At 42.5% G+C, this 27,946-nt stretch overlaps 1 protein-coding gene across 2 annotated transcripts; it reads right to left on the reverse strand.

The window, feature by feature from the left end:
* Window positions 1-69: 69 nt before the first annotated feature.
* prkcea (protein kinase C, epsilon a) lies at window positions 70-27,055 on the reverse strand. 2 transcript variants are annotated; one of them, XM_029527230.1, is made up of 15 exons: window positions 26,393-26,737; window positions 13,617-13,680; window positions 9,567-9,732; window positions 9,437-9,471; window positions 7,805-7,893; window positions 7,429-7,558; window positions 6,735-6,877; window positions 6,074-6,176; window positions 5,295-5,506; window positions 4,871-5,044; window positions 4,641-4,795; window positions 4,160-4,298; window positions 3,420-3,608; window positions 2,585-2,731; window positions 1,787-1,936 (listed from the first exon to the last, which is right to left on the reverse strand). In XM_029527230.1, the coding sequence occupies exons 1-15, from the start codon at window positions 26,735-26,737 to the stop codon at window positions 1,787-1,789; spliced, it is 2,241 nt and encodes a 746-aa protein (XP_029383090.1). The 2 variants fall into 2 exon arrangements, with proteins under 2 accessions (XP_029383089.1, XP_029383090.1); XM_029527229.1 differs by having other exon boundaries at window positions 70-1,936; window positions 4,641-5,044; window positions 26,393-27,055.
* Between the last annotated feature and the right edge of the window lie 891 nt (window positions 27,056-27,946).

Below are 27,946 nucleotides of genomic sequence, written 5' to 3' on the forward strand. Positions count from 1 at the left end.
CCAAGAGAAGCATCACCCTCCCCATCCCTCCCCCTTTGTCCCTCCCTGCACTCCACCCTCTCCTCTCTTCACAAACTTTCAGCCATCACACAGATCTGCAAGCAGTAAAAGAGAAAGAAAGAAAGAAAGAAAGATGAAGGGGAAGGAAGACACAGAGGAGTCTGGGAGGGATGTAGACAGCTCAGTGTTTTATTGGAATCAGAGCAGACAGGACTAGCCTGGCTGTTGCACTACATTTTGGCACAGAGTAAGATAGAAGTGTGACCAGGATCAGCCCTACCCCTGGGTGCACGAAGCTTCACTACACACCGACTCTACTGCACACAGAGCAACCAGCTCGCCTTCAGATCACTGTACAGTACATGCGACAACAGTCCTTCTCTGTGTGTGTGTGTGTGTGTGTGTGTGTGTGTTTGTAAGAACGTGAGAAGAGGAGGAAGGAGGTAAAGGAGTCTGTATGTGGTTGTTTTGTGTGGGTGTCTGAGATTGAAATGAGAGGTAATTCAACTGCTGGTTCTCCACATTTCTTTCCACCCGGCTGTAACAGACCTACAATAGTATAGTTATATTATTTTACACAAAGGATTCCTCCGGATACACTTTACAATAATAATAATAATAATAATAATAATAATTAGAATTATAATTAAAAAAAAGAGCAAGAGCAATCAGAAAGAAAAGACAGTCAGAAAAGTGAGTGCTTTTGGCGGAGTGAGAAAGCTGCTGGAAGTGGGAAAAGGGAATTGGTGCTTTGGAGGAGGGAGAGAGAAGAGAAGGGGGAAAACAGTGGCAGTAACCATAGAAACAGAAATGCTGAGGACATAAAGAAACAGGAAAAAAAAAAAATTCACACATTCACACACACGAAAATATATATTCACCAAAAAAAAAAAAAAAAAAAAAAAAGAAACGCCCACGGTCCAGTGCAGTCGCATCGGCAGGACAGACGTGGACTCTGAAACTAGCAGATGGATGAAGTAGCTGGAAATCGTGCTTTTCACTGCTACACAGGCCGCCTGTAACACTCTGCTCCACATAATTAGCTCAATAGCCTGTAACTGGTAAGCTCAACATTCACTTTGTACACGCAAGACAGGAGAACAGATGAGAGCAGGATTTCAATCATCCACAATAGAAAAAAAAAAAACAACAACAACACATTTTCAGGAAAAAATAAGACAAAAATAACACATAAACAAACAAAACCATAAAATATATAGATAGTCAGGGTATTGCACAAAAGGGTATTTGGCCCTAACTGGTCCACAATAAGGACAGTAATAACACAAGTAGGGTGCTTGTCCATGCGCCACGACTCTCTTTTACTAGCAGACAATACCAACACAATACAGCCACTCAATACAGGCTATATACAGGCCTCCGCACCCAGCACCCAAAGTCCACAGGTGTACAGGTGCTGGGGAGAGAAGCAATGTGAGTGTGTGTGTGTGTGTGTGTGTGTGTATTGATGTGAATCTGCGTTAAACGTGTGCACATGGGAATGTGTGTGAGAGAATGGTGGCAGGCGTGTATATTCATATTCATATTTATATTTATATTCATATTCATATTCATTATAAACCCAGGCAACGAGAACAACACAATGCAAGTAAAGATATTCCAAAAGTAACAACAACCAATAGCTTCAAAGTAAAGGAGTGACAGTGTGTGTGTTTGTATTTAGTAAAGGGATTTATGGGTCTACACATGTATGTCACCATGTGTGTCTGAGTGCCAGTTTTACTGTGATTGGATCAGTGTGTGTCTGTGTGTGTGTGTGTGTGTGTTAGGTCTGTGTCTCCTCTGGGGCGCAGTAGGAGAAGTCCTTGAACTCCTCCTGGTTTATCTGTCGGACGATGGCCTCGTCGGTGGGTGTCAACACGGGGTCCTCCTTCGTGAAGTCCTGGTCAAAGTTATTCACATCTCGCTTGGTCTTCTGCAAAGACGCGCACAAACAAACACACACACACACACAGATGTCAGGGGAGAAAACTCCACAACAGTCAGCAGCTATAAAAGTAATAGTTAGCAAATATCTAATATCAAAGTAGTGTTAGAGCGACACCTTCTGACCGCTGAGACTTACTGCCAGGTTTGTCTGTGTTTGTGAAGTAAAACTACGACACACACACACTCAAACACACACACAAACTTGTTGGAGTGTGAGCTTGAACACCTAGCTCCATTCAGGCCACTACAAACTGCTCAAATGGATAAATAAACACAGTAAAAGTAGGTTGAATTTCTCACACGTCTATTAAAGGCTTCAGGTTGACATCTCCTCATTTAAGGGGCCAAAAAAGCAGAGAAACTCTATTCTATGGTGAAAAAATGTGTGTAAATTGAGTTTAAGTGATGATATTATATCAAGAACAAACACTGTCCAGTTAAACATTTACTTTATTGATTACTTTTGACTCTCACAGCTGACTGCTCATTCGTGTTTTTTCTCCTTTTTAATATCGTCATGTTTTCTGAGCTGTTCTGGCCACAAGAGGGCGTTGTTTCACAGCTAACTGCAGAGCAAAGGCACCGTGGAGCAACGTGGATTTGTGTAGAGAACAAACATGTGTGTGTGTCTTACAATTCGGGGTTTAAAGGGTGGTTTGACTTTTTTCTGCTCCAGCAGGAGCCAGTCTATCTCTCTGAAGAAGGGATGGGTCTTGATGGCCTCTTCACAGCCCTGGCTCACCACGCAGCCCAGACGCTTGGCCGGGTTCTTGGTCATAAACTGCAAAACAAAAACACACAAAAACAAAACACGCGTTTGACTTGGAGTGGCCTGAAAAACTAACCTCCATTAAAACGAAAAAAGACATCACGAAAAGGCTTCGAGCTGCGGTTTCGCCCATGAAACAAGAAGGACAGAAACAGAAAAACAGAATGAATGGTTGAGCAAAATGCACTTCAGTACTAATAATAGAGCCGAGGCATTAATGGCTCTGTGAATGGTACAAACTGAGAGGGGCAGTGCCAGAGAGATAAAACAGGTCAGCAGTTGGTGTTATTTACCGTGACTGAAAGCTGTTTGCTCTTGCTCTGCTCTCAGTTCATTGTTATGAAAGCGTTCTGTGAACTACTGTGGTTTTATGATCGCATTGTCATCGCTTTAACCTCCGACTGACTTTCAGAGGAAGAAAAAAAAAAATTGTGGTGTTGCATTTTTGTGTGGAGTGCACTTTGGATGAGTTTGACTCGTCCATGTACAGCCACTGAGCAGGGAAACATGAATGAGTGTCTTGAGTTAAATGCATCTAACTGGTGTGAAATCCTTTGGAGGTTACAGCCACTCATTTCATAATGCAGCTTGGTGACGTCATTTTAAGGCAGACACAAAAGCCCAAGCTGTCATCGTTTCTGCTGAATGAAGTTACAGAGATGTTAAAAGAGGTGCATTGTGGCGGAGAGGTGTCGCATACCGCTCGGAGGATAGAAACTGCTTCTTTGCTGAGCCACACAGGGTAGAGGACGTCGTCGTGGAGGATCGACTCAAACAAGTCGTCTTCATTATCCGCTTCAAACGGAGGCTGTCCGGCCATCATTTCATACATCAGCACCCCGAGGGCCCACCAGTCCACAGAGGCGCCATACTCCAGCTCCTGCAGGATCTGAATCCAAAAACATCGCAATAACATTGAGCACCCTGCAGCACAGGTCCGCCTCAAATTAAAAATACAGAAAAGACCACTGTTCACATCCCCTTGCATTTCAAGGGAATGGATTCTTTCTTTCTAGGTAGGAAAAACTGCAAACAAAGAGCCTATTTAAATCCACAGTAGGAGTGGAAGAAGTTGCGAAATAATTTCCTTAAGCAGTCCCACCAGATGTCTTTTAAATAAATATACCGCAATTTGAGTGTATTCTGGGTGTTTTTCCATAAAAACGTTTAATTAATTAGGAATTGATCAAGACAGATTTCATCCCTTTCTCTTTCCCCTTAAAGAATCGAGGAATATGCAAAAACGAATCCCTTGACATTTGTCAGTGGATGTCTGCTGCAGTTTTCAAGCTGCAAGTGGACATAAGCTCATATGTGAAGGGTTTAAAGTTTAACAAATTTGAAATGTGCACAGAGAAGCTGAACTATCAACTTCAACCATCAGTTACCAGCATACTGAATATATATATAAGGGGATCTCATAAAAAATGTTTAGCTCACTTCAGGGGCAATATAGTCGGGTGTGCCACAGAAGGTGGTGGTGGTCACGCCGTTAATGATGCCCTCTTTGCACATGCCGAAGTCTGCCAGCTTACAGTGTCCCTCTGCATCCAGCAGGATGTTATCCAGCTTCAGGTCTCTGAGAGGGAGAGACAGGGAGAGAGGGAGAGAATTAGCACCATCTGTTTCCACAACAGTTGGGTTTGCTGGAAAAAGTGAGCATGCATTGTCAGAAAAACCCCATGCAATTAAATTATGAAACGTACCTTCTGGTATGTTCCGTATAAGTGAATCATTTATGAAATTTCCTAATAATTAATTCTCCGGCTTTTTCTAAGAACAGTCAGCTCCAAAACAAGACAAATTATGAATACTCCTGAAAAATCGAAAAAGTATTTAAAGCTGAATCGCTTTTTCTAAAACTGCTGATGGAGTCCTTGGTTGAAAAAAAAAAAAAAAGAAAAAGAAATAAAGGAGGCACCTGTAGATGACCCCATTACGGTGCAGGAACATGAGGGCTGAGGTAACTTCAGCGGCGTAGAAACGGGAGCGAGGCTCATCGAACTTCCTGGATCGCTGAATCTGGAACATCAAGTCTCCTCCGTTCACATATTCCATTACAAAGAACAAACGGTCCTGGAGAATTAGAAAATGGCAATTAGCAATTAGATCCTTGTGTGTGTGTGTGTGTGTATAGGCTGGTGGGCCTACCCGTGTCTGGAAGCAGCAGTAGAGCTGGGTGAGGTAGGGGTGTCGGCGGGCAAGAGCCAGGATACGCTTCTCGGTCATGGTGCAGTCCACGTCATCGTCCTGCAGGATGACGTCCTTCTTCAAAACTTTGACAGCGTAGACTTCCTCCGTCCCCTTCAGCTCTGCCAGCATCACCTGGGAGGGAGGGAAATTTTACGAATTCCTTATTTCTGAATGCATACCAATAAATGTGGCATTTCTGCTCCTGCCTTACAATGAAATGTAGAGGCAGCCTGCTCTGTTCTGGGCCCTGACACTCCCAGATAATTATGCATTTATGAAAAATGGTGACGAGAATGTTATAAGAACCCAAAAACCTGGTTCACTTTTAAACGTAAAGAGCAGTAAGCAAATGAACATCCCCCTCAAACGCCTCCTCTCGCACCTTGCCGAAGCTGCCTTTGCCGAGAACCTTGATAAAGTTGAAGTCCTTGAGGCTCCTCCTCTGGCTCTGTCCGTTCTCCCTGCCTGCTGAGGAGGACGAGGAGGAAGATGAGGCGTTGGAGGAGGAGGAAGAGGATGAAGAGGAGGTGGAGTGCTGGGGGCCCTGCTGGTCAAGTGACAGTGTGTCCTCCAGGCGATCTAACTCTGCCAAGTCTGTGGGTGTCATCGGAAAAGCAGATCAGACATGGCTGCCTTTTTTCCTGTCGCTGCTCAACTCACGTACAAAAAAAAATAAAATAAAATAAATAATAATAAAAACAGCTATTACTCATTATTTGTTTCCAATTACTTCTCAACTTTCAAAAATGATGATCCCATTCTCTGTTAAAATCTGGAATGACTCAATTAAAATGAGGATGATTAAATAGCTGCAGTGACCACTTGGCTCGCTTAAAACAAAAATGAGAAGAGAAAGTCAACTTTTATTTCTCAGCTTGCAAAGTGTGAGAGAATGATGACTAAATAACAAATGGTGGTGGGCGGTGGGGGATAATGCTTAGATAATTCATGTTTGGTGTTATATCTAAAAGGGAAATAACACATATAAGTATTCGTCTTTTAAAAGGAGAAACAACATTAGGGCTGAAATCGAAATAATGCCTCTCACTGGTAAAATGAACAGATTAAAACAGCATGCTGCATCTCAAGGGGCTTTGAAATGTCTGCATGTTTGTGTGAAATCTGTGTTATCTGATGGTGTGTGTTGTGTTGGGCATGTACCCTGCTGTGACGGGGAGGTGGGGACAGCTGGCTGACTGAAGCTGTTCTCCTCAGTCTGAGAGAGTTCAGGAGGAGACTGGGGAGGGTCCTGCCCTGGAGTCAACTGGAGAGAGAAACAGACAACATGACCGTTCCTTTGGGCTGACCTCTTCAAACACTCCAATGTCGGTTTCTCAGTTCAACCATGTGAAAAAAATCTCAAACAGAATGAACGGAGTTTCACACACTTTGCGTTGCTGCAGGAATTCTCAAAACAAGCACACTGAGCATTCTTAAGACTCAGAAATTAATGAGCAATTAGATTATATGCCATCAAAGAAATTATTCGCTTCAAGCTTGGCATAAAAAAACTAGCATGTTCTGTCTTATTCCAAATTTATGGACACATCACATAATCTTCAATTAATCTTCTATCTTCAACATTTTTGTATCTTTTGTAAATGATTAACTTTGTTAAAAAACTGCAGACAGAAGCAACGCAAAGCCAAGCTGGGAGCTTTACCAGGAATATTTCATTATTTCAAGGATGATAAATCGTCAGTAAAATATTCAAAACCATCTGTACATGTAATGAAAGGAAGGATTTAGAGGCCATGGTTTTTTTACTTTCATGCTTCAAAATGCTGTGTATTATTTGTTGGGACTAAATATGATTTCTTACCTTCCTCCTGCGTTGTGCAGTGTTGGAGATCTTGTCAGGTGTGACTCCCAGGTCAGACAGGACCTTAGCGATCCCTCGGGCGTCCACACCGCAGTTAGGAGCTACATTGGTCTCACACCGCCTGTGCACATTCATCTTACACACTGGAAAACAGCAAACAAACATTAAAAGCTTCAGGTGAAATCTACGAAGGCATTCTGACTCAGACATGGGACTATTTTTTAAAGGGTTCACTTGTAGTCAAAGGCAGCACATTGTGCTGGAGGTCATTAATACACTGCAGAGCATAAAATCAAATCTGTTTGCTCATGGTATTTTACTTTGTAGGGGTACAGCACAGTGTTATGGTGTTTTAAAAAAAGGAAAGGAAAGGGATTTTAATCACTGACACATTATACCGCTAACCAATGCACAGCAACAATGCACTAGAATCACAAGACCTAAAAGTCACGGCAAACATCCTTTAGCTGTCTGTCCAGAGCTGAAAAATGAATACATTTAAAATGAACAAAAAAGCTGACACTGATTGTTTGCTTTAATTAACTGTGAATCAGAGACATTTTTCCAGATGATGTCCTTAGAAGGAAACACTCACTAAGACAGACACACAAAAGACCGATTCTCCTTTTTTCTCGACAGGCTTTGACTTTAAATATATCCACATATGTGCCTCTCTGAGCGTTCACAGTCTCACCTTTGCACTGCAGGCCCTGCCTCATGAGGCCCCAGAGCAGCGAGCCGCAGTGGTCACAGAAGGTGGGGACCTTATAATTGTGGATACTGAACTTATGGGGCATGTTAACACTGAACCGCTGTGAGCCCACCTACAGAGGGAGACACACACACACACACACACACACACACACACACAAAAACACGTGCACAGGTGTTGAAAAGAGGTCACTGTGACATTATGGCAGGAATAGTGTTAGTACACAGTGTACACAAGATACTTCAAGTAGCCTTCTAAAGGCCTAAACGGTGAAAATCTGCTCCTGTTCAGCTTGTGTCTGTATGGTTCAGTGTGTTTGCATCCATGTCTACAAAAGTGTGTGTGTGGGTGTGAATACCTCCTCTGGTGTGTCCTCCTGCTTCTTCATCCCAGCACATTTGGTGATGATGAGCTCATGACAGCGCTTGTGGACGACACACGTACACACTGGAAGCACAGCACCAAGATCAGGCATTCAGAAAATCGTGATAAATTCACTCCATTAATGTTTATATAGACCAAAAGCGTCATGTTACTAATAAAACCCCCGAAAAGGGAAATTTTTCAAAATGAACTTTACATAAAACCTTTAATATTTAATCTCCAAAAAGCTGTTAGACAGCAAAATAATGAAAAATCAAGAGTGATTTTTATGTTCACATGATTCTGATCAAATACTGTCTGATCTAGTGAGGCACTGATTGGATCGCAGCCAGCAGTGACCTTATTAAAGGGCTCAAGTCCCGACCAAATGAGGCTGAGCCAGTTTGAATTCCAATAAAAAGGTAATAATTTGAAGATCATTCAGGCCAGTGAAATTTGTAATTAATATGCAGAAATAATGACTTAGATCAGACTATTATTGATTCAAACAAGCTGAATTGTTCACAAATATATATAATTATATATATTAGAGCTGTTACAAAGAAAGAATAACCTACTGACCAGAATTAACATTAAAAAAACCCACAGTTACTTCCAACGCCAGCGTTTTTAAATTGATTATTATTACGACGGCTGAGGATGTAATTAAAGTGTAGTTAAGGTAATGCAGTCTATGCAGTGTGTGGTGAGAGCAGAACATTAGCATAACAGCAGCAGCCTTTTCGGTCCTCCATCTGCATCAACACACGATGCGTTCAGGCTCGGCACTGCTGCATGTTTTGTGCAATACAAATACACAATCACTGCAGCTACATGCAAAATGTGAGCTGTTATGTTGTACTGATTACAATGAAGGCGTACCGGAAATCAGAGAGCAAAAAAAAAAAAAAACCAAAGCAATCGCATGCAAGCAGATCACAACCGCTCACAGGCTTTCTTAAATATCAAATAAATCTGCTTATGACAGGGAAACATGTCTGTTTTCAGTTTGGATTTGTGAAGTGTGTCACTACGGACACAAGAAGAAATGATCTTACAGTATGTTCCATTAGACATGTAGCTGGAACATCTTTTGTGCAGAGCAACATTTGCATAACTAAAATGATTCAGATGATCAATGTTATCTGTTTGTTTGAAACAGGATGTGGACCTTAATCTCTAGCAATTAAGATTGAGCACATCAGGCAACCATCCACCACATCCTCACCTTTTCCCTCACTATATAAGCAGCACAGCTTCCTGGATTTGCAGCAGGAACATTGTACTGTACATCATGTTCTGCAGATTCATCCAGTTTAACTGGAAGGCCCCCTGGGCTGCTGAACAATAAAGCACCTAAACAGGTCAGTGAAATTATGTTTGTTTTTTTTTTTTTAAGAGTGAAGACTTTTTTTAAAGCAGAAATGCAAGGAGAAACTATAATCATGGATAATTATGTGGATTTGGTGTAATGCAGTTCATCGGTGGCTCGGGGTGACGGTGGCCTGCCACCAAATCACAGCTGTCTTTCAGCAACGTGTAATTCCTCTTGTGTCCTCATGTTTAAATAATAAATGATGTTCAATGTTACCCGAGAAATTGGAACCCACCAAAGAAAAGTACTCACCCTGACACTGGTATCCCTGCTTCCCCAGCACGCCCCTATCAGATCACATGAGAGACAGCGATTCAGCCAGGAAACATAACAGCAGGTAAGCAGGGTCGGACATCTTTGTGTTGTTGTGTGCGTTTCCTACCAGATAAAATCTCTGCAATGCGAGCAGTAGGTGGGCTGCCTCAGGTAGGTGGCCATGAACTTATGTCCATTGACTTGATGGACACGTCGTCGGACGGCGCCCTGACGACGGCGAGGGCCGATCCTCTCTCGAAACACCCGCTCCTCATTGTCATTGGTCCCCGAGGCTGTTCGGGGAAGAGGTACAAATTTATGAGTAACGGACGGCGGAGAGACTTTTCAAAAACTTTGGTCTGCTTTTTGGATTTTCAAAGTTTCACTGAAAGCTCCCCAGTTTCGCTTCCTGAGGACCATTTGCATCACGTTCCCGTAGATGTTTAATCATTCAGCGGCCTCTCATGCCCCCCACCCCCCTTCTCCCAAACACCCCACACCTACCAGAGGCCTATGCATACGTACGTGTGCGTGCTATTTATACTTTTATGTGTGGGCACTAAAACGAAGGACAGCATATTAAAATACTCCTCCTCAGTGAGCACCATCCAAGCAGCCGTTCGCTTCCTCTCTGCATCTCCCCAGAAAGATAAATGCTTTCCGAGGGTAACCTTAAGACAAGAGAACCACCTCCACTCACTCCCACACACGCACTCCCTTTCTCTGCGCTCCTGTCCTAGTTTGCCTTTCTTTCACTCTCCCTCCATCCCTCTCCTGGGTGCGTTATAGATGTGGTTACTGCTGAGCCTCTCCAGAGTTCGATTACAGACAGGCTGTCTAGGGACTCTGTGTGTGTGTGTGTGGGTAGACGGATATGTGAGTGGAAGAGAGTGGAAGAGAGTGAATTTGTGTGTGTGAGGGTAACTGAGAGAGGGGAGTCGGGTCCGATGGGTAGGTGGGGGCAAGGGGGTTGCAGCTAAACAAGCCATTACTGGGATCACTTTGTTTTACATAATACATCATCCATCTGCCCAGGACAGACACACACACACAGGCTTGCTGACAAGGAGGGGTGATGAAGCATAGCAACAGTTTGGAGCAATTGTCGTGGAGACAAACGTACTCTGGACCCACTGAGTGACCAACTGGGAGATGGGCGTCCAGTTAACACACACATACAAACTGAGGCACAGAACAGACAGACAGCGAATAAATGTACAACCACAGATACATAAACACATGAGATGTAAAGAATGAACAACAACAAAAACTGTCGCAGGGCCGTGTCTGCTTCTCAAATGATGAATAAGACTGAAAGTAGATCTCTGAAAGAAAAAAATCTGTGTCAATTAAAGCTAAAGAAAAGCATGGATGTAAAATTTTCTGTAGAGAAGTGATGATGAATAATCGTAGTTGAAGCGACAGATGAGATGTTTTTGCAGAATCGTTTAAAATGCACTCAGAGGGACTGAGATTGTGGCTGAATTTGAAGCAGCCTCTTAAATATTAAGTAAATGTTAAGATGAAAATCAGAAGCTGGCTCAACATGACAAAACGCTCTTTTCTTGTGACATTCATGTTGTTATACAAAAAAAACTGAGATACATTTTGATTCTTGTCACCTTTTGAAAATGTAGTAAGCAATACTTTGGTATCCTGTTGATTTGAAAATCCAGAAAATGTTACGTTGCCTGTGCTGAGGGTAATACAGATGTCATAGGAGAAGTAAGCATCATTTCAAACAAACACAAAAATGCAGCAACAGGTGTGCTGCACCGAGGGTGTCTTCAGATGTTCCATCCAATCCAATGAGCAAACTGTGCCACAGGATTAACGAGTTTCTCGACTTAACTCTGTATCAACATATCAAAATGTCCTGAAATGTTACTGTTATTGTTCATCACACGGTCTCAGAGGTTTGTGTTAGCTTGTGTAGGGGAGGTGGTGACAGTGTCATCACATCACTTTATAAAAACTATCACCACATTAGTCCATTTAAACTGCTTCCTGCTCGCTGATCATACGAAGTGGTGTCCATGTATGCGTGTCTTATATTGTGGAAGTTCATTGGCAACCGCAATGATGGACAAATTTCCAAAGTTCATACCGTATCTGATAAGCTCCTCAGTTATTTCGACAAAATGTAACTGCAGCTGAAGTTGAGGCTCTGAAAGATGACAGAGAGACAATGTTCTACTGTACTTCACTCATTAGGAACTCATCATCACGCTCTTCACCTTCTTTTCACCGAAGATGAATCATTTGCTCGTCTTACATAAATGTTTTAGACCAGAAATAGATTTGTATCACATTATGGGGACAACTTTAAAAAGAACAATTCATGTGAGAAAAACTTGGAAACTGAAGATGACGGAATTAGACTGACGGAAATGCAAAAGAAAATTAGACTCATAAATCCTGAAGCAGAGGTGGCTTTCATCGAGGTGAGGAAGAGGAGGTGGTTGGTTGTTTAGGTTTTAAAAAACAAGCAGAATTTAGCTCATTGCTAATTATTTTGGTATTATTTTATTATTTTCTCGTTTACTCAGTCTATTAATTCCTGAAAGTATGACTCCTGTACATTCATCACTTGGATTAATGAAGATATTTGATGGATGAGCACTGCAACTAATAGTGGAAACTATTTTGATGATTGATTAATCATTTCAATCATTAATAATCTTTCCAAAAAATACAGAACATTTGCTGGTTCCAGCTGCTCAACAGCGAGCATCTGATACTTTCCTCCATCAAAGCCAATTACAGTAAATTATATATTTTTAACTTTTGGTTGAACAAAATCAGGAACATTTCCACATTTTATAGACCAACTAGGAAAATAATCATCAGATATTACAAATAAAGAAAGTAACTAATAATTGCAGCCCTATAAGACAGATAAGAGTTTCTTAAAAAAAAAAAAAAAGTTTTGGTCGAACATTTATTCTTTAACATTCATTACAAATGTTAAAGTAACAGAAGAGGATATAAAGAGTGGGCGAGGCTGCAGATGGCCAGATTAGGTCAGATTATTGTTATCTGCGTCCTGAGACCAACAGATGCAGAAGTATATGCAGAAAGGAGAATAAAGGAGAGGAATACATCCTTCAAACCTCTGAAGCTGCAGAGGACAGATTGCACCAGGGGAGAAAAATAAATCTGCTAAAAATACCACCTCTTCCTCTAGTTCTCACCCTCCAACTCTCCATCCCTCCTCTCAGCACACACACACTCACACACACATGCTTGCACGCCATTTGTTTTTATCAGCATACATTAACGTGACGAGCACTCAAGCCTGCTGACCTCAGAGAGGAAGTTCACCGGTGGGCGGAGAGAGGGCCGTGAGGTCACAGCAGAGAGTCCAATCATCACTGAGGAGGGCAAGACACGGACGCCTGACTCTGTGTGTGTGTGTGTGTGTGTGTGTGTGTGTGTGTGTGTGTGTGTGTGTAATCCATGGCTCAATCTCACCTACTATTTTAAGAATCTACTCCCTCTCTCTTCATTTTCTATTTGTCTCTCCAGTGTGAAGCTCTGCAGTTATACTGCTGATTTCAGCTGCACCCCCCGCCCCACATACATTTATATATATACAAACGTGTGTGTATTTATATAGGAAAGACTTTGACTGGAAGGCAGATGGCTTTATTTATAACCAGTTGTGAGCACACACAGGTGAAGGTGCAAATCAGTGTATGTGAGCAGAGCGTCACCGAGGAAGACAGTGTGGGCTTTTCCACGTTTAATCAATACGAGCAATTTGAGGAGAAAGACAAAAGACAAGCGAGAGAGACGGAGAAAGCTTTGTGAATCCTGTTGAGTAACTTTCTAGGAAAACAGGAAGACCTCTGTCTTCATGTTTGGCCTATTTTCACAGTAATCACTCCATCACACTCTGTGTCAATAGAGTCAGTGCTGCCAACAGGCAGTCGTGGCAGAGGATGTAAGCACAGTATGTTACGTTCAGCCTGCAATAACTGATTTTATGGCTTCACTTGGGGGGGAGTGGAAACAAGCTGCAGCTGCACATTAACACGTCATCTCCTTTTTATAGTTTATATATAAACCTTGTAAGAAAACAGTTGCTTATTTATGCATTAAGCCTCACCATGTATTTTGCCACATGGCCAAGATATTGTGAATCATGTAGAATAGTGTGTTGTGGCGGTCTTACCCTCAGTGGAGGATCCAGACAGATCAATGACCACGTACACCTTCCCCTCCGGTTCCAAGTCAATCTGTGCAGACGGAGAAAAGGAAACAGAGAGTAAATGAATGAGAAATAACACAGCTGAACAGTGAGCACAGCGGGGGGCGGGGGGCTTTCCTCCAGCGCAAACAAACACACCCCTGCACATGGGAGAGGTCATTATCTTCACCAGCGCACTCCTCCCCACAACTTGTACTATTATAAGCATTCACATCAACATCTTTGGGTCTATTTTCATTTCTATCCTCTATCCTCCACGTTATCCCGGTTAAAACACACCAGCTGCATCTGCAGGTTATCTGGAAGACGTTCAAATTTACAGCTGGCAATTGTACGCTTTCTTGTTATCTTGATTCTGCCCCAGTGATTTGATCTCAGTGAGTGAATCAGGTGAACAGAGCTGGCAGACTTCTCAGTGAACATGACGGGCGGATGAGGGGAGGTGATGCTGCCGCATTGTCATCTCTGGCTTTTTCTCTTGGTTCGCTTCTTAAAACAGAAAAGAGAAATCTTCAAGGACCAACCAATTTATGCAGCTGCTGTTTCTAATTATAATTTGCTCATGAATTAGTGTCTTTCTCCTGATCTGGCTAAGATTTACAGATACATATTTCATCTGAATACATAATCAGGAACATTTTATCAAACTCCAAGGGAAAATTTGGTTTGTTACAGTCTCCCGAATGCCCGGGAAGACCGAGCTTGACATGAGCCTCACAAGGTTTGCAAAATGAAAAAATGCAACATGTTTAACGGCACAATGGTTTTTATAAAGGGACATTTTTATTTTTGTTAATTCAGCAATATGTCATATTGATCAAGTGGAAGTAACTAAATATAAATAGCACCGTATTAATAGTAGTAATAGTAGTAGTAGTAGTAGTAGTAAGTAATAATACCAGATGCTGATTGGGTCATGGACACTGATACAGTTGCCACCAGTATCATTTCACTCCATCTACTCCTAACCCACCTAACTGGTAAGTGATGGAAACAGAAATCCCTAAAGTTAAAAAAACAGGGTCAAAGGTCACTCATAGCTCAACTTCTACAACCAAAAGTACATTGAACTGATCTCTGACATCTGGATGTCAAACCGATCCATTAAAACTATGATGCATAATTTTATTTAAAGGTTATCAATGAGCAATAATAGAGCCATTATCCTACCTCATTTAGTTAGTGTTTAACCGACCCATTTCTTCCCTGTTCCTGAGTAGATAAAACCAGAAACCGACTGTGTGCAAGAAGCCCATTATCATATGGAGATTAATGAGGTATGACATCATCTGTCTGCATGATAACATAGTTAATATTCAACTATTAACCAACGCGTGTATGGCTCCAAAACACCCATCTTAAGATTCAAAGTATATCAATTAATGTTGGACAAAAACTCAAATCCCTCAGACGGTCTTTTAAGACAAAATGTTTGCTGCCAAGAAATTTGGAGAACTACAAAGTAAAGCTCGAGGAGTCTGATCCAAATCGCTTTATTTTTATTTTACCAGCGAGCAGAATCCTCTCCGTGTCAACAGACAGTAAAATCGACAGTAAAAGAGAATTGATATCTTTTTTTAGACCAACAGGGATGTTAAGTGTGGCCAAAACACAGACTACGGTAGTTGATACCAGATGACTGAGGAGGAAGCAAATCTGCTGGAATAAGGAGTGACGTCACTAATAGATATGTAGTACGTACTATCATTTATAAATCCGTAACATACACAGCTAAAATTATTTATGTATGCTCCATCTACTGCCACTATATTAACTATCTCCATACTCCTTTTTACGCTATCAATTAGCAAACAGTTTAAATTACAAATGCGCTGCTTTAATATGCAGGTGACGTCAAAGTGGAGGCTACTTCATTCTGAGAAATTCAAATTCACAGAACACCAACAAATGGCAACTACACAAGTGCATGCACAGACTTAATTAACAAATAATGACATCATCCCAGCAGACAATACACACGCAGTGATGGAGATTAGGGAGAGTGCGACAGAGAGCGCTAGAGACGGCCGTAACAGGCAGAGAGAGACAGGGAGAGTGCAGGAGAGAGTGAGAAAGAGAGGTCTAAATCCTTAGTTAAGCTCTGGGACAGCAGCAGATCCTCTTACGCAACAGTCAGACGCACGCAGTCAGCAGCAGCACAGACACACACTTCCATGCATTGCTGTACATTAGACACAGATATCACATTGGAGACAAATGTTGCACAGCAGAAGTGTCTGCCACAGTTTAGATGGAAATTTGTGCATTTTTTTTTTTATACTCCACGTCTCTCAAAATAATCACAATAATGTACAGCGACAGTGAAGAATAAACCGTGTGCTGGTCTTATCACTTTTATGTGATATTTTATATTAATTCATAATATTAGATCCCTTAAAAATTAAATATTACCTGCTGTGGTTTGCTTTTTTTTTTTTTTGTGGTGCAAGGAATTTGACCCTGAAGTTGAACCGGTAGGAGAAAGGAGAAATATATCAGTAGTAGAATCAGAAAAATAAAATAATCTGTGACTATTCAATAAAAAATTCAAATTAAAGTTCCAGTTGTTTTCACGCTTCTGCAACTCAAAAAAACACTCACAGGTGAGTGGATGTGTTGCTTCTCTTTTTCATTGGAACGTATATAGCTGAAGAAAACAAAAAACCCAGACACATTAATTGATAATTAAAAAAAAAAAAAAAAAAACTTATAGTTGCAGGTCTAATGTAAAGAAGCCTATCTGGGGCAACAGACATTAAGAGAATGTAGAGAATGCACACTGTCATCCTTTTGTTGTATGCATAATACAACCCATCACAACTGCATGGGATTTGTGGCACATAAACGCCATTGGATTCTTCATGTCTACCCTTGAAAATGTTGTGCAAATCCCCAAATGTAACCTCTTGCATAACGGCGCATCTCGGCGGGGATTTCAGCTGAAAGATGGACTGGGGTTGGGGTTGATTTGGAACAGAGTGGAGCAAATGGACATTGATTCAGCACTCGGGTCCTCAGGTGGCACGGCAGCCCAGAAAAAAGCATCGCCCTCACATCATCAGTTATTTGTCAGTCAAGTGATGAAATGCCTTCAAGCTCATTTTTCATATCCAAAGAAAAAATCATGGCTGCTACAGTATGCCAACATCAAGAACAAGACATTTTTTACTTTTAATGTTTCTCTCGATGACTCTCTGTATTGTCATGGCACAAGATTTTAGCTGGTTGAAGACCTATTTAAGGTTACAATGATGCAACGATATAACGGGATGAAATTTGTTCTGCAGCATTATAGTAGATTATGTTAAACTCCTCTAAAAGCTTCCTGTGTGATTACTTAGAGTCAGAGGTGGACGGATGTGAGGAATAATATTGAATGCTTAGCTTTGGAAATCCTCATTTAACCTAAACAAACACCTGATGTCACTATCACTGATGTTAGCGATGCTGGTTTCTATGGTTACCATTCTACTGAGCTGTAGCCACGTATCCTAGCAACAGATGTTTCTAATGCTGCAGTCCTGCTTATATTTTCTTTCTTTTTTAATTTTTTTTTTTTTTTGGAGGGGGCTTTTAAAATGGATGTATGTCGTAAATCACTGGTTCACATTTTTAGAGTTACCGAAGTCGTCACTGTGGTGACGGCTAGCTTAGCTGACCTCACTGTGGACAGTTGGTGTTTTCTGACCTTGGTTTAATGTCGGAAAACAATCTGACCCTTCAACCTTCAGACATCTGTTGCGAGGTTCATTGACGACAAGGTGGATTACATAACCTACAAATTCGAGGGCCGCTATTAGAGAGTAAATACTGAGAAAGTTATAGATGGGATCTCAACCTGTCAGCATGCTGGTGTTCGAGCCATGACTGAGTCGGCATGACTGCAATATAACTCTTACACTTGAGACTGGAAATTTATATCCAGAGGTTTAAACTGGCTGAGCTCCTCCATTCTCCCAAATATCCAACTACCAGCGCTCTTGTTTGGACCAGTCTTCAAAGTCTTCAATGTTTTGACTGACAGACACACACACACACTCAGATTTACAAGGTGAAAACATACCAGCCACATGCTGTTGCGTAATTAATTACTTTTTAAGCACTTAATGAGCAAATTAGCAGCTCACTTCCAAAAACTCATCGGCTAGAGGCAACCCTGGGGCAAATGGTGTTTGGTCATAAATACCTTTATTATTGATTAAAGGAGGTGCCAGATAGAAAAATCATTGAGCTACAAGCTTTAGGCAATTCAGAGTAGACAATTCAACTTGGTAGAGCATACAAAGCGGTGTAATTAAATATATTAAGAATGGTTTCATTCATTATTCATACCAGTCAGCCAGCATTTACAAAAACAAGGTTTTGTGACACCTCAATAGAAGGTTAGACCTTTATATTCTTTGTTGTGTACAGTATGCAATAGTCTGACTGCTGACATTAATAAAAGCTGTTTTACTTGTTTACCTTTCGTTTGCTCTTCTGTAAAAAGCAGCTTAGTGCGGACAGTTCTTCATGCATGAATTACACCTCGCTGTTGTTTTGGTTTGTTTGTTTTTTTGTTGTTGTTGTTGTTTTGTTTTTTTTTTGGTCTCCTTTGCTTCTGACAGGAAGGGGCATATTCACAAGAGAGACAGGAGACCAAAACAAACATGTGTGCAGTGAATAGTAGCATGAAATCCATTTAGTTGAACAGGAGCCTGACATCAAATGAACGCTAATGCAACTTAGTCAATTTTGTGTCTTAAATTTGTTCGATTAACTCCGAGAGGTAATAGAGGTTTTAGGGCTGCAACCAATTATTGTTTTCATTATTAGTTAATCTGCCAATTATGCTTCCCAGCGTTGTCTGGAAACCCAGACACCTCACTGGTTTTAATGCCAATGGACAAAAATAATAACTTCCAAATGTTAATTAATAAGATACGGTCACATAACTACAGGTGTGTAGTTGAGCTCGAAATGAAGACAAGTTTGAAGATGAGTTTAGTCAGAGCCATGAGAGGGATGTAATAATGTGTGAATACCATCAGATACTTGATGGGCTTTGTTACTGCTGTAACACCATCACAAGATGGTCTCTAGTTTCAATTAGTCAATTATTCATTTAGTCTATAAAGTGTTTTTAAAATGTCAAAACATTTTTGCTGAGTGGCAAACAGTGTCATTAAACTTACTGTTCAAAATCTCACACATTTTTTGTTTAAATTTTCATAATGTAAAAAAGCTTTTAAAGCATTTTCTCTTTGGAGTAGCTGAAACATGCAAATGTTGAGCCTTTTTGGATTGTTCTTGCTTAAAAAAATAACCAACTGCCTATCGACTAATTGATTAATCATCTGACAGTTTCAGGATTAAGAGGTTTAACAACATCTGTTGTTTAGAGGAAAACACTTTCAATCAATTTGGATTTACAATATTTGGCAACAAGGCAACTTCCTTATCAATCCTTTATGTATGTTAATGTATGACAAGTTTTCAAACCCCAAAAGGGTACAAACATATTCAATTTACAACATCTGTAAACTGGGAAGGTTGTCCAGACAGGTCTGCCATGTTAACAGACTTCAGTGATACTGAAAATTGTTGTAGTTATTTTCTATTGAATGAGAAATTGATTTAACAACTAATCATTACGGCACTGATCAAATTACCGATACCAGGATAGAAAACCGTCTCCACATCAACGTTCCTGTTTAATCAATTGTAACGTGACTTGGACAGACTCAAGCATGCACCGAGCTTCCCAAGCCCTGACAACAAAAGATGGGAGGAGAGCTGGAGAATCTCATTTGCCTCATTAATCTTGTTAGTCCAATTAGGACACTGATACAGCCGGGGAGAGAGATAACTTCACAACTCACTCCCTCACACACTCATACAGGAAGCTGCGCACGTGTGTGTGAATGGCTAGGGATTTTAAAATGGACTTCAGAGGGAGGTTACTGTTAAACAAACATTACAAGCTTAATTCTGTTGCATTTGCTCCGTCGCCACACAAACACACTCACTCACTACTGACAGAATGAAAACACACACACACCATATGTAGCCGCACAGAGAAGCACTCAACCCAACAGAGAGGGCACTCAAAGCTTGCATTATATCAATACTGTGAAGCTAACCCCCTCCCACTCTCCGTCCATCTAGCTTTGCTATCTGTGTCCAAGCAGACAGCTCTCTCTGTCTCTCTCAGGAGCATTTAGTCTCAGTGACAGCCTCCCACATCCATCTGTCAAATAACAAATTTGGGCTTGGAGAGAGCTCGACCGCATTCACACAAGAACATGTCTGTGTGCACGCTTGGTGTGTGTTTGTCCTTTATCACTCAGCAACTTAACACACACACACACACAAACATGGGAAGCCCTTGCTGGGCCGTGCTGACTGAGACAGCGTGAGAGTCATGCATCTTTAATGTAACATCACAGACGGCTAATAATGTAAGAGGAGCTGAGCTGTGTGCTGGTGCTGGAGAGGTGGAGAGGTAGGGATTTGGGCGGTGGAGGGGGGCGGTTCAGAAAAGCCTTATTGCCGCCACGGGTGACCTGAACTGTCCACCGTTTCTACAAGGCAGGAGGAGAATTAGATTTGGATGAGGGGGGATATTCCCACTCAAATCCTCCTGTCTGTTCAGTCATCACAGACTGAAGACGACCAGATGGACTGGCAGACGGCCTGATGAGCAGACCCGGTGGATCGGACCGCCGTCCCTGTTGGATCTGTCTAAACAGTAAAATTACAAAATTTAGATGTCAGCGGGAACTAACTGATTAAAAGTGAAGTGAATCTGCCGAGACATTTAATGCGGACTCTCTGGTCCATGAGAGGTTCACTTATAGAAAAATTGACATTGAACAGGCGGCATTTATACCAAAGCCTTTCCATAGGTAACTAAACATGTTCAAAGTGTATATTTCCTTGCAGACAGACAAAAATAGACACACTGCTAATGTCATAGACAGAGAGAGGGGACAAACAGCGTGCATTTCACCTGCTGTCCCAGACCTCTCAAATATCCTCCCATTTCTTCCCTTTCACTGAGAACATGCATTAAACACCCCCCCAGCGTACACACACACACACCAAAGGTTGACCTGATTTGGCATCGGTGGACAGACCATAGTGCTTCCCTTTGTGTGTGTGTGTGTGTATTGTCACTGTGGCAACAGTGCATCTTAAATCCAGTCTGTCCTACTTAACCAGCGGGTCACTGAGGGGTGGAGCCCGTGATGTCATTGTCCGGCAATGTGCCACGGTGAGGGGAATGGAGTCTGGGGGTCAGGGATAAAGAAAGGGATGGTGACAATATGGCTGTGATGATAAGAGTCATGTCCTGAAAAAGTAAAGTGGGAAGGTGGGGCCGAGTGCTGCCCCTACACAAAAGCGCAATGACATTACAATGACAATGGATGATATTTTTGCCTCAACTGTTTTCCATACCAAGATTCATCCACGTGTCTTTGTAATATAGTCAATGATAAATGCTCAACGCTCCTCGCAGCTGGCATATTGTTCTCAAGACTTTATTTAATAAAGCATTATCAAAGCGCTAAATGATATGCTAAAAGTTTGTTAGCAAATGAGTGATCACTATTGTAGGACCACACCGTTTGTACCAAGTTATTTGCATGCGCCGTAAGCTCCTGTCTCAGAGTCATCTGCAGACTAATTCTTTTTTGTGGAGCAGTTTATAAGGAGGATTAAAGAAAAGACAGCTTCATCTATGTTGGACTCTCCATTCCCTCAGCACTTTCAAGACAGTTTCATTGTGGTCTGAGGCACAAATACACATATCAATGTTCACCAGATTGAAAATCTTGTATCTCTTATTTCACCCACCAAGTAAATGTGCGACTTGATTTTGACATAACTTTGGTGAGCAAAAGTCTGGTCATCGTAGAGTATAAACAATATACCAAAGAAATGGATGATTCATAGCATAAACATGATTATGAGCAGCCAGATTGTTAATTCTGTGGTTGTAATTCTGAGTCAGAAATTTCTGGTTGCCTAACTAAAAGGTTGGCAGGAAGTCATCATCTTAAAAAAATTAAATCCAATATCACCCCTAATATAACAAAGCCAGCCTTACACTGTTAGCACCTGCCATTTTCTAACTAACATTAATAAAATAAGCCCTCTATAAGATGATGTAAAGATAAATGAAAATAGTATGGACCATTTGCCGTGGTGACTGGCCTCGAACTGCAGCACTTCGGTCATTAATCCTGTCTGCTGTTAGGTATGAGCATGTGAACATGTGAGTGTGTGTTGATGCCAAGTGTCAAACCATGGCCCGCCTGACGTCTGACGTGGCCCGTGTCCCTGTGAGGAAACATTACACACCGTTTGGTCATCGTGTCAGAGGCCTTGAAGCTTCTGGCAGCGTGTCAACCTTCAGCCTGTTACATTTACATGTACACAGATTTTACATCTACACCTCCTCTCAGTTCGTCACTGATTTCCTCCTCTCTAAAGTCTTCCCCTCGTTCCTGTATTTACTTCCTGTATTTTCATCTCTGTCTCACCACCAAACTCCCTTTTTCTTTCCACCACTTCTGCTTTCTCTGACCACCCTTAACATCAAGTTATATGAAATCACTTTTCAGTCTAATTTTAGATCCAGAAATAAAGTGGGTGAAGCCAGCATATTTAAAGCCTTTGTTGCAGATGATGACTACATTAATTCAACCAATTTGTTGTGTGTATTTCAACACAAATCCTGTTTGGCTATGGGGAGCAGTAGCTTTTAAGTTGTGTCACCAAATCTAACAATACTTGCCACAATCCTGGAGGTGCACTTTTTATGAGCTGACAAAAATGTAAAATAACAGAGCAAGAAAAATATGTATTAAATAAATGTTTGTGTGTGAAACGGAGAATCAACTAGCAGCATTTTTTTTTTACTTACTGGGTATTTATGTGCATATCAGATTTATCATTAATGACCAGGTACCACTGCAATTGTTTTTTCTTACTGCTGGGACAGAATCTGGACGTTTTTACTTCCTTTCTATCGCAGGATCTTTTTGGCCAAGACAAGCTGGAACATGCATTCTCCGCAGCCAAACTTTAACTTAATTAACTAAACAGCTTTTTCAAACTGAGAAGTGAAAATTGTGACCCAGGGCTTCAATTATAATCATCTTTTGCGATGCCCAGCCACTAACATACCATCATTACCACAGGAATGCACAGACACAGTTTTGTTTACAGTGGTATGTGGCCCACCTCTATATAAAGGCAATAAAGGAAATCGTATTTATATATCACATATTTCAGTGCAAGTAAGCTCAATGTGATTTAGATCGAATAGCATAGAAGGGATATGTTTTGCATAAACCGTGTGAATAACGTGTGTATTGGCAGGATTTGGATTAATATAACAGCTAAAATGCACAATATCTGACTTCAGATTATTAACTAGCAAATCCATGCCTGTTCCTTTGATGTTGAGATATTTTTCCTTCATTTATTATGTTCAAATAAAATGTGCTTCAGTCTTCCTGCGGTTTGTGTTTTGTGGGTCCAGGAGACAATGCTGTAATGTTGTGTCCAGCTCTGTACCTCTACAATTACATCAATGAGTAACAGCATTCAGCACAAATCAAAAGTTTTTCTATTTTTAAGAATCTTGAATTTAAACCTTATAGGTCTGAGCCTATTTGGCCGTTTTTCAATCCTTTTGATTTTGCCTTTATATACCACATAAGAATGTTTAACATACCCATGCTTGGTATCTTTGGTTTTGTTTTTTTTTTCAGCCCAACTTCATTTTATGATCTGATAATTACATTTTCACACTAACCTACTGTTTTAACACACTGAACCCCAGAATACACAGAAATCATTAAATCCAATTTGAAAAAATATACTATTTATTTATGATCAGCATCGCCTGCCTCCCCATCGTTGTGTTCAGGTTAATATTTTCGTATGATGACATTAAAAGGATCGTATCTTCAGTTCTACATGGCCAATCAACGTGAAACAAAAACTGGTGGAGAGTTTCAAATCTTCAAATTTCACTTTTGGGTGAAACTGACAGTGGCGCTCTAGGTGACCTAGTTTTTTCTTGGCAACGCTTTGAAGACGTCATGGGATCTGATCACGCCGGCGTGATCATAGACTCCAGAGAGTTAAACTATTCTGACTTCTTAGAGAAACACCAAAACACAACTTGCACTACTGTTCTTCTCTCTTCTTACCCCGCCCTCGCTCATATCCCCCAACTCTCACCTACCTGTCTCTCTCCCTTGTGTTTCTGTGGGCGAGAGGCTGTCACCAAGGGGACCTGCTGTCATTGTCACCATGGGGATGGGCTCCGCAGACCATCTCAATTACTGAGTGGGGCAATTAATAAGCATCAAAGCCTGGTTAATATTACACCGGCAGCACAGAGCAGGAACCTGGCCCACCTCGCTCAGGTCCACGAGAGATGGCTCATGGAGAAGTGGAGGAAGACAAAAGAGCACAGGAAGCGGAGAGGATGGGAATAACGATGCAGAGACAGGAGAGACAGAGGAGGATGATGAGATGAGAGAGGCGGCAGAAGGGCGGAGGCAGTGAGAAAGACTGAGCTGATCTACGCAAGCCTCAGTCTTCATCTGAACCATAGGAAACAATCTGGTTGAATACTGGTCTGGGTCTCAGTACGGGTCCAATCTTTAATTAAACGCATCAAACTGTGGGAGGTTATTTTTGCTGCACCAATCAGTTTTCTGTCATGCTGTTCCCAAGGTTTTTTGTCATTTTAGTCTGAAATTACTTCGATGGAAAATGCTTTTCCAGAGTTTCATAACGATAGCATGAGCACACCAACATGCTCACAATGACAATGCCAATGTTTAGCAGCTGCAATAGCCTCAATCTTTCATCTTTATATGTTTTGATATGTGACAGTTCGTTCAGTTGTTGTTCAGATATGTCTGTTTAAACCTCTTAAGTGTGACTCACGACAGGGGAACGCTTGTAAGATCATTAAAGTAATTAGGATTCATCATTTGGGGACCATGATAATGTTAATCTGACATCTCATCATCTATTCACTCTAGGCCAAACAGACAATGGCTGGGGGCCTTTCATGAGTGTTGCTTATGTATTAAACTTTTATTATTAGGGCTGTCAATGCATGGATCAACACAAAATTCATCAACAACGAATTTGTTTGATCCAACCTATTAACTTCTCCGTTCTGCTCGTCCCAGAGACTGAACTTTACATCCTTCTCTCCCCAGTGGAGACTGCGATTAGATGTAAGCAAGAACATCAAGAGGAAGGAGATGAAAGAGGAGTTTAAGGCACACAAACCAGGGAAGATGAGGAAGATAATGGGTAACTTAATGTGGGGGGGGGGCAGTAAGATGAGATGGGGAGTCACAGTTGGAGAGGGGGGAGGATGAGGAGATGCAGGAGCCAGCAGTTAGTAATAGAGTAATGAAGGGAGGAGGGCACAGGGGAAGTGGGAGGGACTGTGTCGCTGTGAGGCAGCCATATCGACGAGTGGGCCGAATGATCAATAGGATGTGGTCAATCAACAGAGTGATCCATATGCTGACCTTACTCTGGATGACTGAGGGACGAGGTGTGTGTGTGTGTGTGTGTGTGTGTGTGTGTGTGTGTGTGTGTGCGTTTGTGTGTATGTGTGTGTGTCAAGATCACATGCTAAAACTGAAGATAATCTTAGCAGAGAAAAACAACTAGCTCTTTATTTCCTTATATACAGATCCACATGCGGCGACGCAACATCACAGGCCTGACGGCAAAGAAGATTTCATGATGAGAGACCAAAACAGATCAAAGAAACTTCAGCCCAACACACTGTTCAGTTAAAGTATATATATCTCTTAATGTATATGGCCCAGCCTGTGGCGAGGTCTCTGAACATCTTCTAAATGGTTGTCTTTGTATAGAAATTATAATTCTACTGCGGGGGAGACTTATTTGTTTCAGTCTAAAGAGGCAGGAGGAATTTGAGGAATTGAGGAAGGATGACTAAAGGCTGGACTTGATGGCCAAATCAGATCTGATGCAAGTTCAAACAGCTTCCATCTCACAGATACGGGAAGGAAATCTGCATGATTGAAGAAGAGAAAACCCAAACAGCTTCTCCACAGCAGACAGAGACACTACATTGTCGTGTCACAGACCAAAACCAGACCAAGGTGGGCAGGTGGCCAACACCTCATGCACAGAGACACATGTACAATTTGACAACAGACCTGCACAACTAAATTCACAGCTAAGTCACACGCTGCAGCGCTGCCCGAGAGAAGATGGAGGTGATGATGATGATGATGTTCGACGATGGTGGACGTTTACTTAGTTCAGTGAAGGGAATATGTTTTGCAAGTGGACGGGCCAAGAACCAACTTATCTAGTTTCATACGGTCTCATTCATCTCAATAAGTTTCACACAGTGAAGGGGCTGGTGTGCAGATTTTAGGTTAAATAAGAGCAGTGGTGTTGACTCTGTGTTCAGTATCAGTGAATCTGCTGTGAGTTGGCTCAATGCACTAGCACTGATGAGAAAGGCATTGCCACCTATTAGCCATGCATTTGTTGCGTTGTCAGCTTCTTACAAAGGAATGTGTAAAAAGGGAACCAAATTAGTCTCACATCTGAAAAAAAAACATGTTTTAGTTTGATAATCAGTGAAAGCTTGTGGTGAAGGCATTATCTGCCCAATATCCTAAAACTTTGAAGTTCGCACAGCACACAGTTAGACATCAGACACCTACCCAATCTTCGTAGTGCCTGGTCCCGTTCTGCAGCAGATCCTCCAGCTGGATGGTGCAGTTGGCCACAAAGTCATCATATCCGATGGGCGCATCGTGGAAAACGGACAGCTCCAGACTCCTTCCCTCACGGACCTCAGTGCAGAACTCCTGGTGCCAGGCGGGGCTGTTGGTCTTGGTCCTGGTGGCGGTCTGGCCCAGCCGGATCTGGTCCAGGTTCAGGGCCAGGTAGGGGTCCAGCAGGAAGGAGCCGCTCTTCCCCACGGCATGACGCAGGGCCCATGGGGTGGGCTTCAGGTCCACCGCCTCACACACTCGCACCTTCAACAGGCCACTGAACACAGGCATGGCTGCAGGCTGCTGGGATGTGTGCGTGTGAAAGGATGAGTGTGTGTGTGTGTGTGTGTGTGTGTGTGTCTGTGTGTGTTTAGGCTAGTCTGCCTGTTCCTGCTCCTGTACACAGAGTGTTTCCTTTCAATGAGAGGGGTCACTGCACAGTCCTGCTACATCCCATAATTCCGCTGGCTCCTTGGACTCTCAGTCTAGTACAGCCATATCAGAACACTGTGTGATCCACACACACGCACACACACGCACACGCACGCACAGTTGCGGCTGATGGGTCCCTAAAACACCCAGTATTACCGCAGACTCACACCCTTCAGGGGTCGCTGGCTGTTGGTTCCCCCCCCCCCCCCCTCCACCCCCTGCAGCCCCTCCACCCCTCCCACCACCTCCGAGCGTCTGTCCTGTTTGTTTATGGTCGGTCCGGTGCGCCAGACCAGACTCCGGAGCGGATCGGCTTCAACAGGCCGGGATATAAACGTCTGGGAGCTGGGGGTGCAGCCGTGCGGGCTCCGGCGAAGCCCCGGAGCCTCCCCGGCGGTCGCTGTGTGTCGGTCCCGGCTCAGGGAGGGAGAAAGCGCGAGCAGCCGCGCCTAGCCATCCGGGATTGGTGCTCCGTTTCCAGCCCGTCGCGGCTCGCTCGCTCGCTGGGATAAGCTCCTCAGTACCGCGATATTTGCGCCTTCTCCCGGAGACCGATATCTTCTGGTTCTGGTTCTCCTTCTTCTTCTTTCGGGCTCACGGCCGCCACAGATACATCACGGGCTTTTGTGTGTGTGTGTGTGTGTGTGTGTGTCAGTTTTCAATCCTTGCGCGCGCGCCCCGTTTCCCTTCCCCAGTCTCCAGAATGTGTGAGTGAGCGCGAGCTGCAGGAAATGCGCAAAACGCGTCACCCGCGCTGCCGGGCTCTCGAGCCGGATGAGGGGGGGAGAGAGAGAGAGAGAGAGAGAGTGTGTGTGTGTGTGTGTGTGTCTGTGTGTGCAGATGAGGTGTTTTTTTTTTTTTGTTTTTTTTTTGGGGGGGGGGGGGTCGTGAGACCAAAAGGGGGGATGGAATTCACCCGCAGGCATGGAGCGTGCGCGTGCGTGTTTGCCATGATGGCCAGACAGCCAATAGAGCTAGTCAATCAGTCAGTCTCTATGCACGGTCACAGACAGCGTGCGCGCGCACACACACACACACACACACACACACACACAGGCAAGCAGCACA

The sequence above is a fragment of the Echeneis naucrates genome, chromosome 19 (genome assembly GCF_900963305.1).
Source record: "Echeneis naucrates chromosome 19, fEcheNa1.1, whole genome shotgun sequence".
Taxonomy (NCBI): Eukaryota; Metazoa; Chordata; class Actinopteri; order Carangiformes; family Echeneidae; genus Echeneis; species Echeneis naucrates.

Coding starts and splice junctions, on each gene's coding strand:
- prkcea (XM_029527229.1), bottom strand. CDS start 26,737: ATGCCTGTGTTCAGTGGCCTGTTGAAGGTGCGAGTGTGTGAGGCGGTG. Junction 7,894..9,436: donor GCAGGGATACCAGTGTCAGG/GTGAGTACTTTT, acceptor CTGTGCTTCCAG/TGTGTACGTGTGTCGTCCAC. Junction 2,732..3,419: donor CAGTTTCTATCCTCCGAGCG/GTATGCGACACC, acceptor TTTGTTTTGCAG/TTTATGACCAAGAACCCGGC.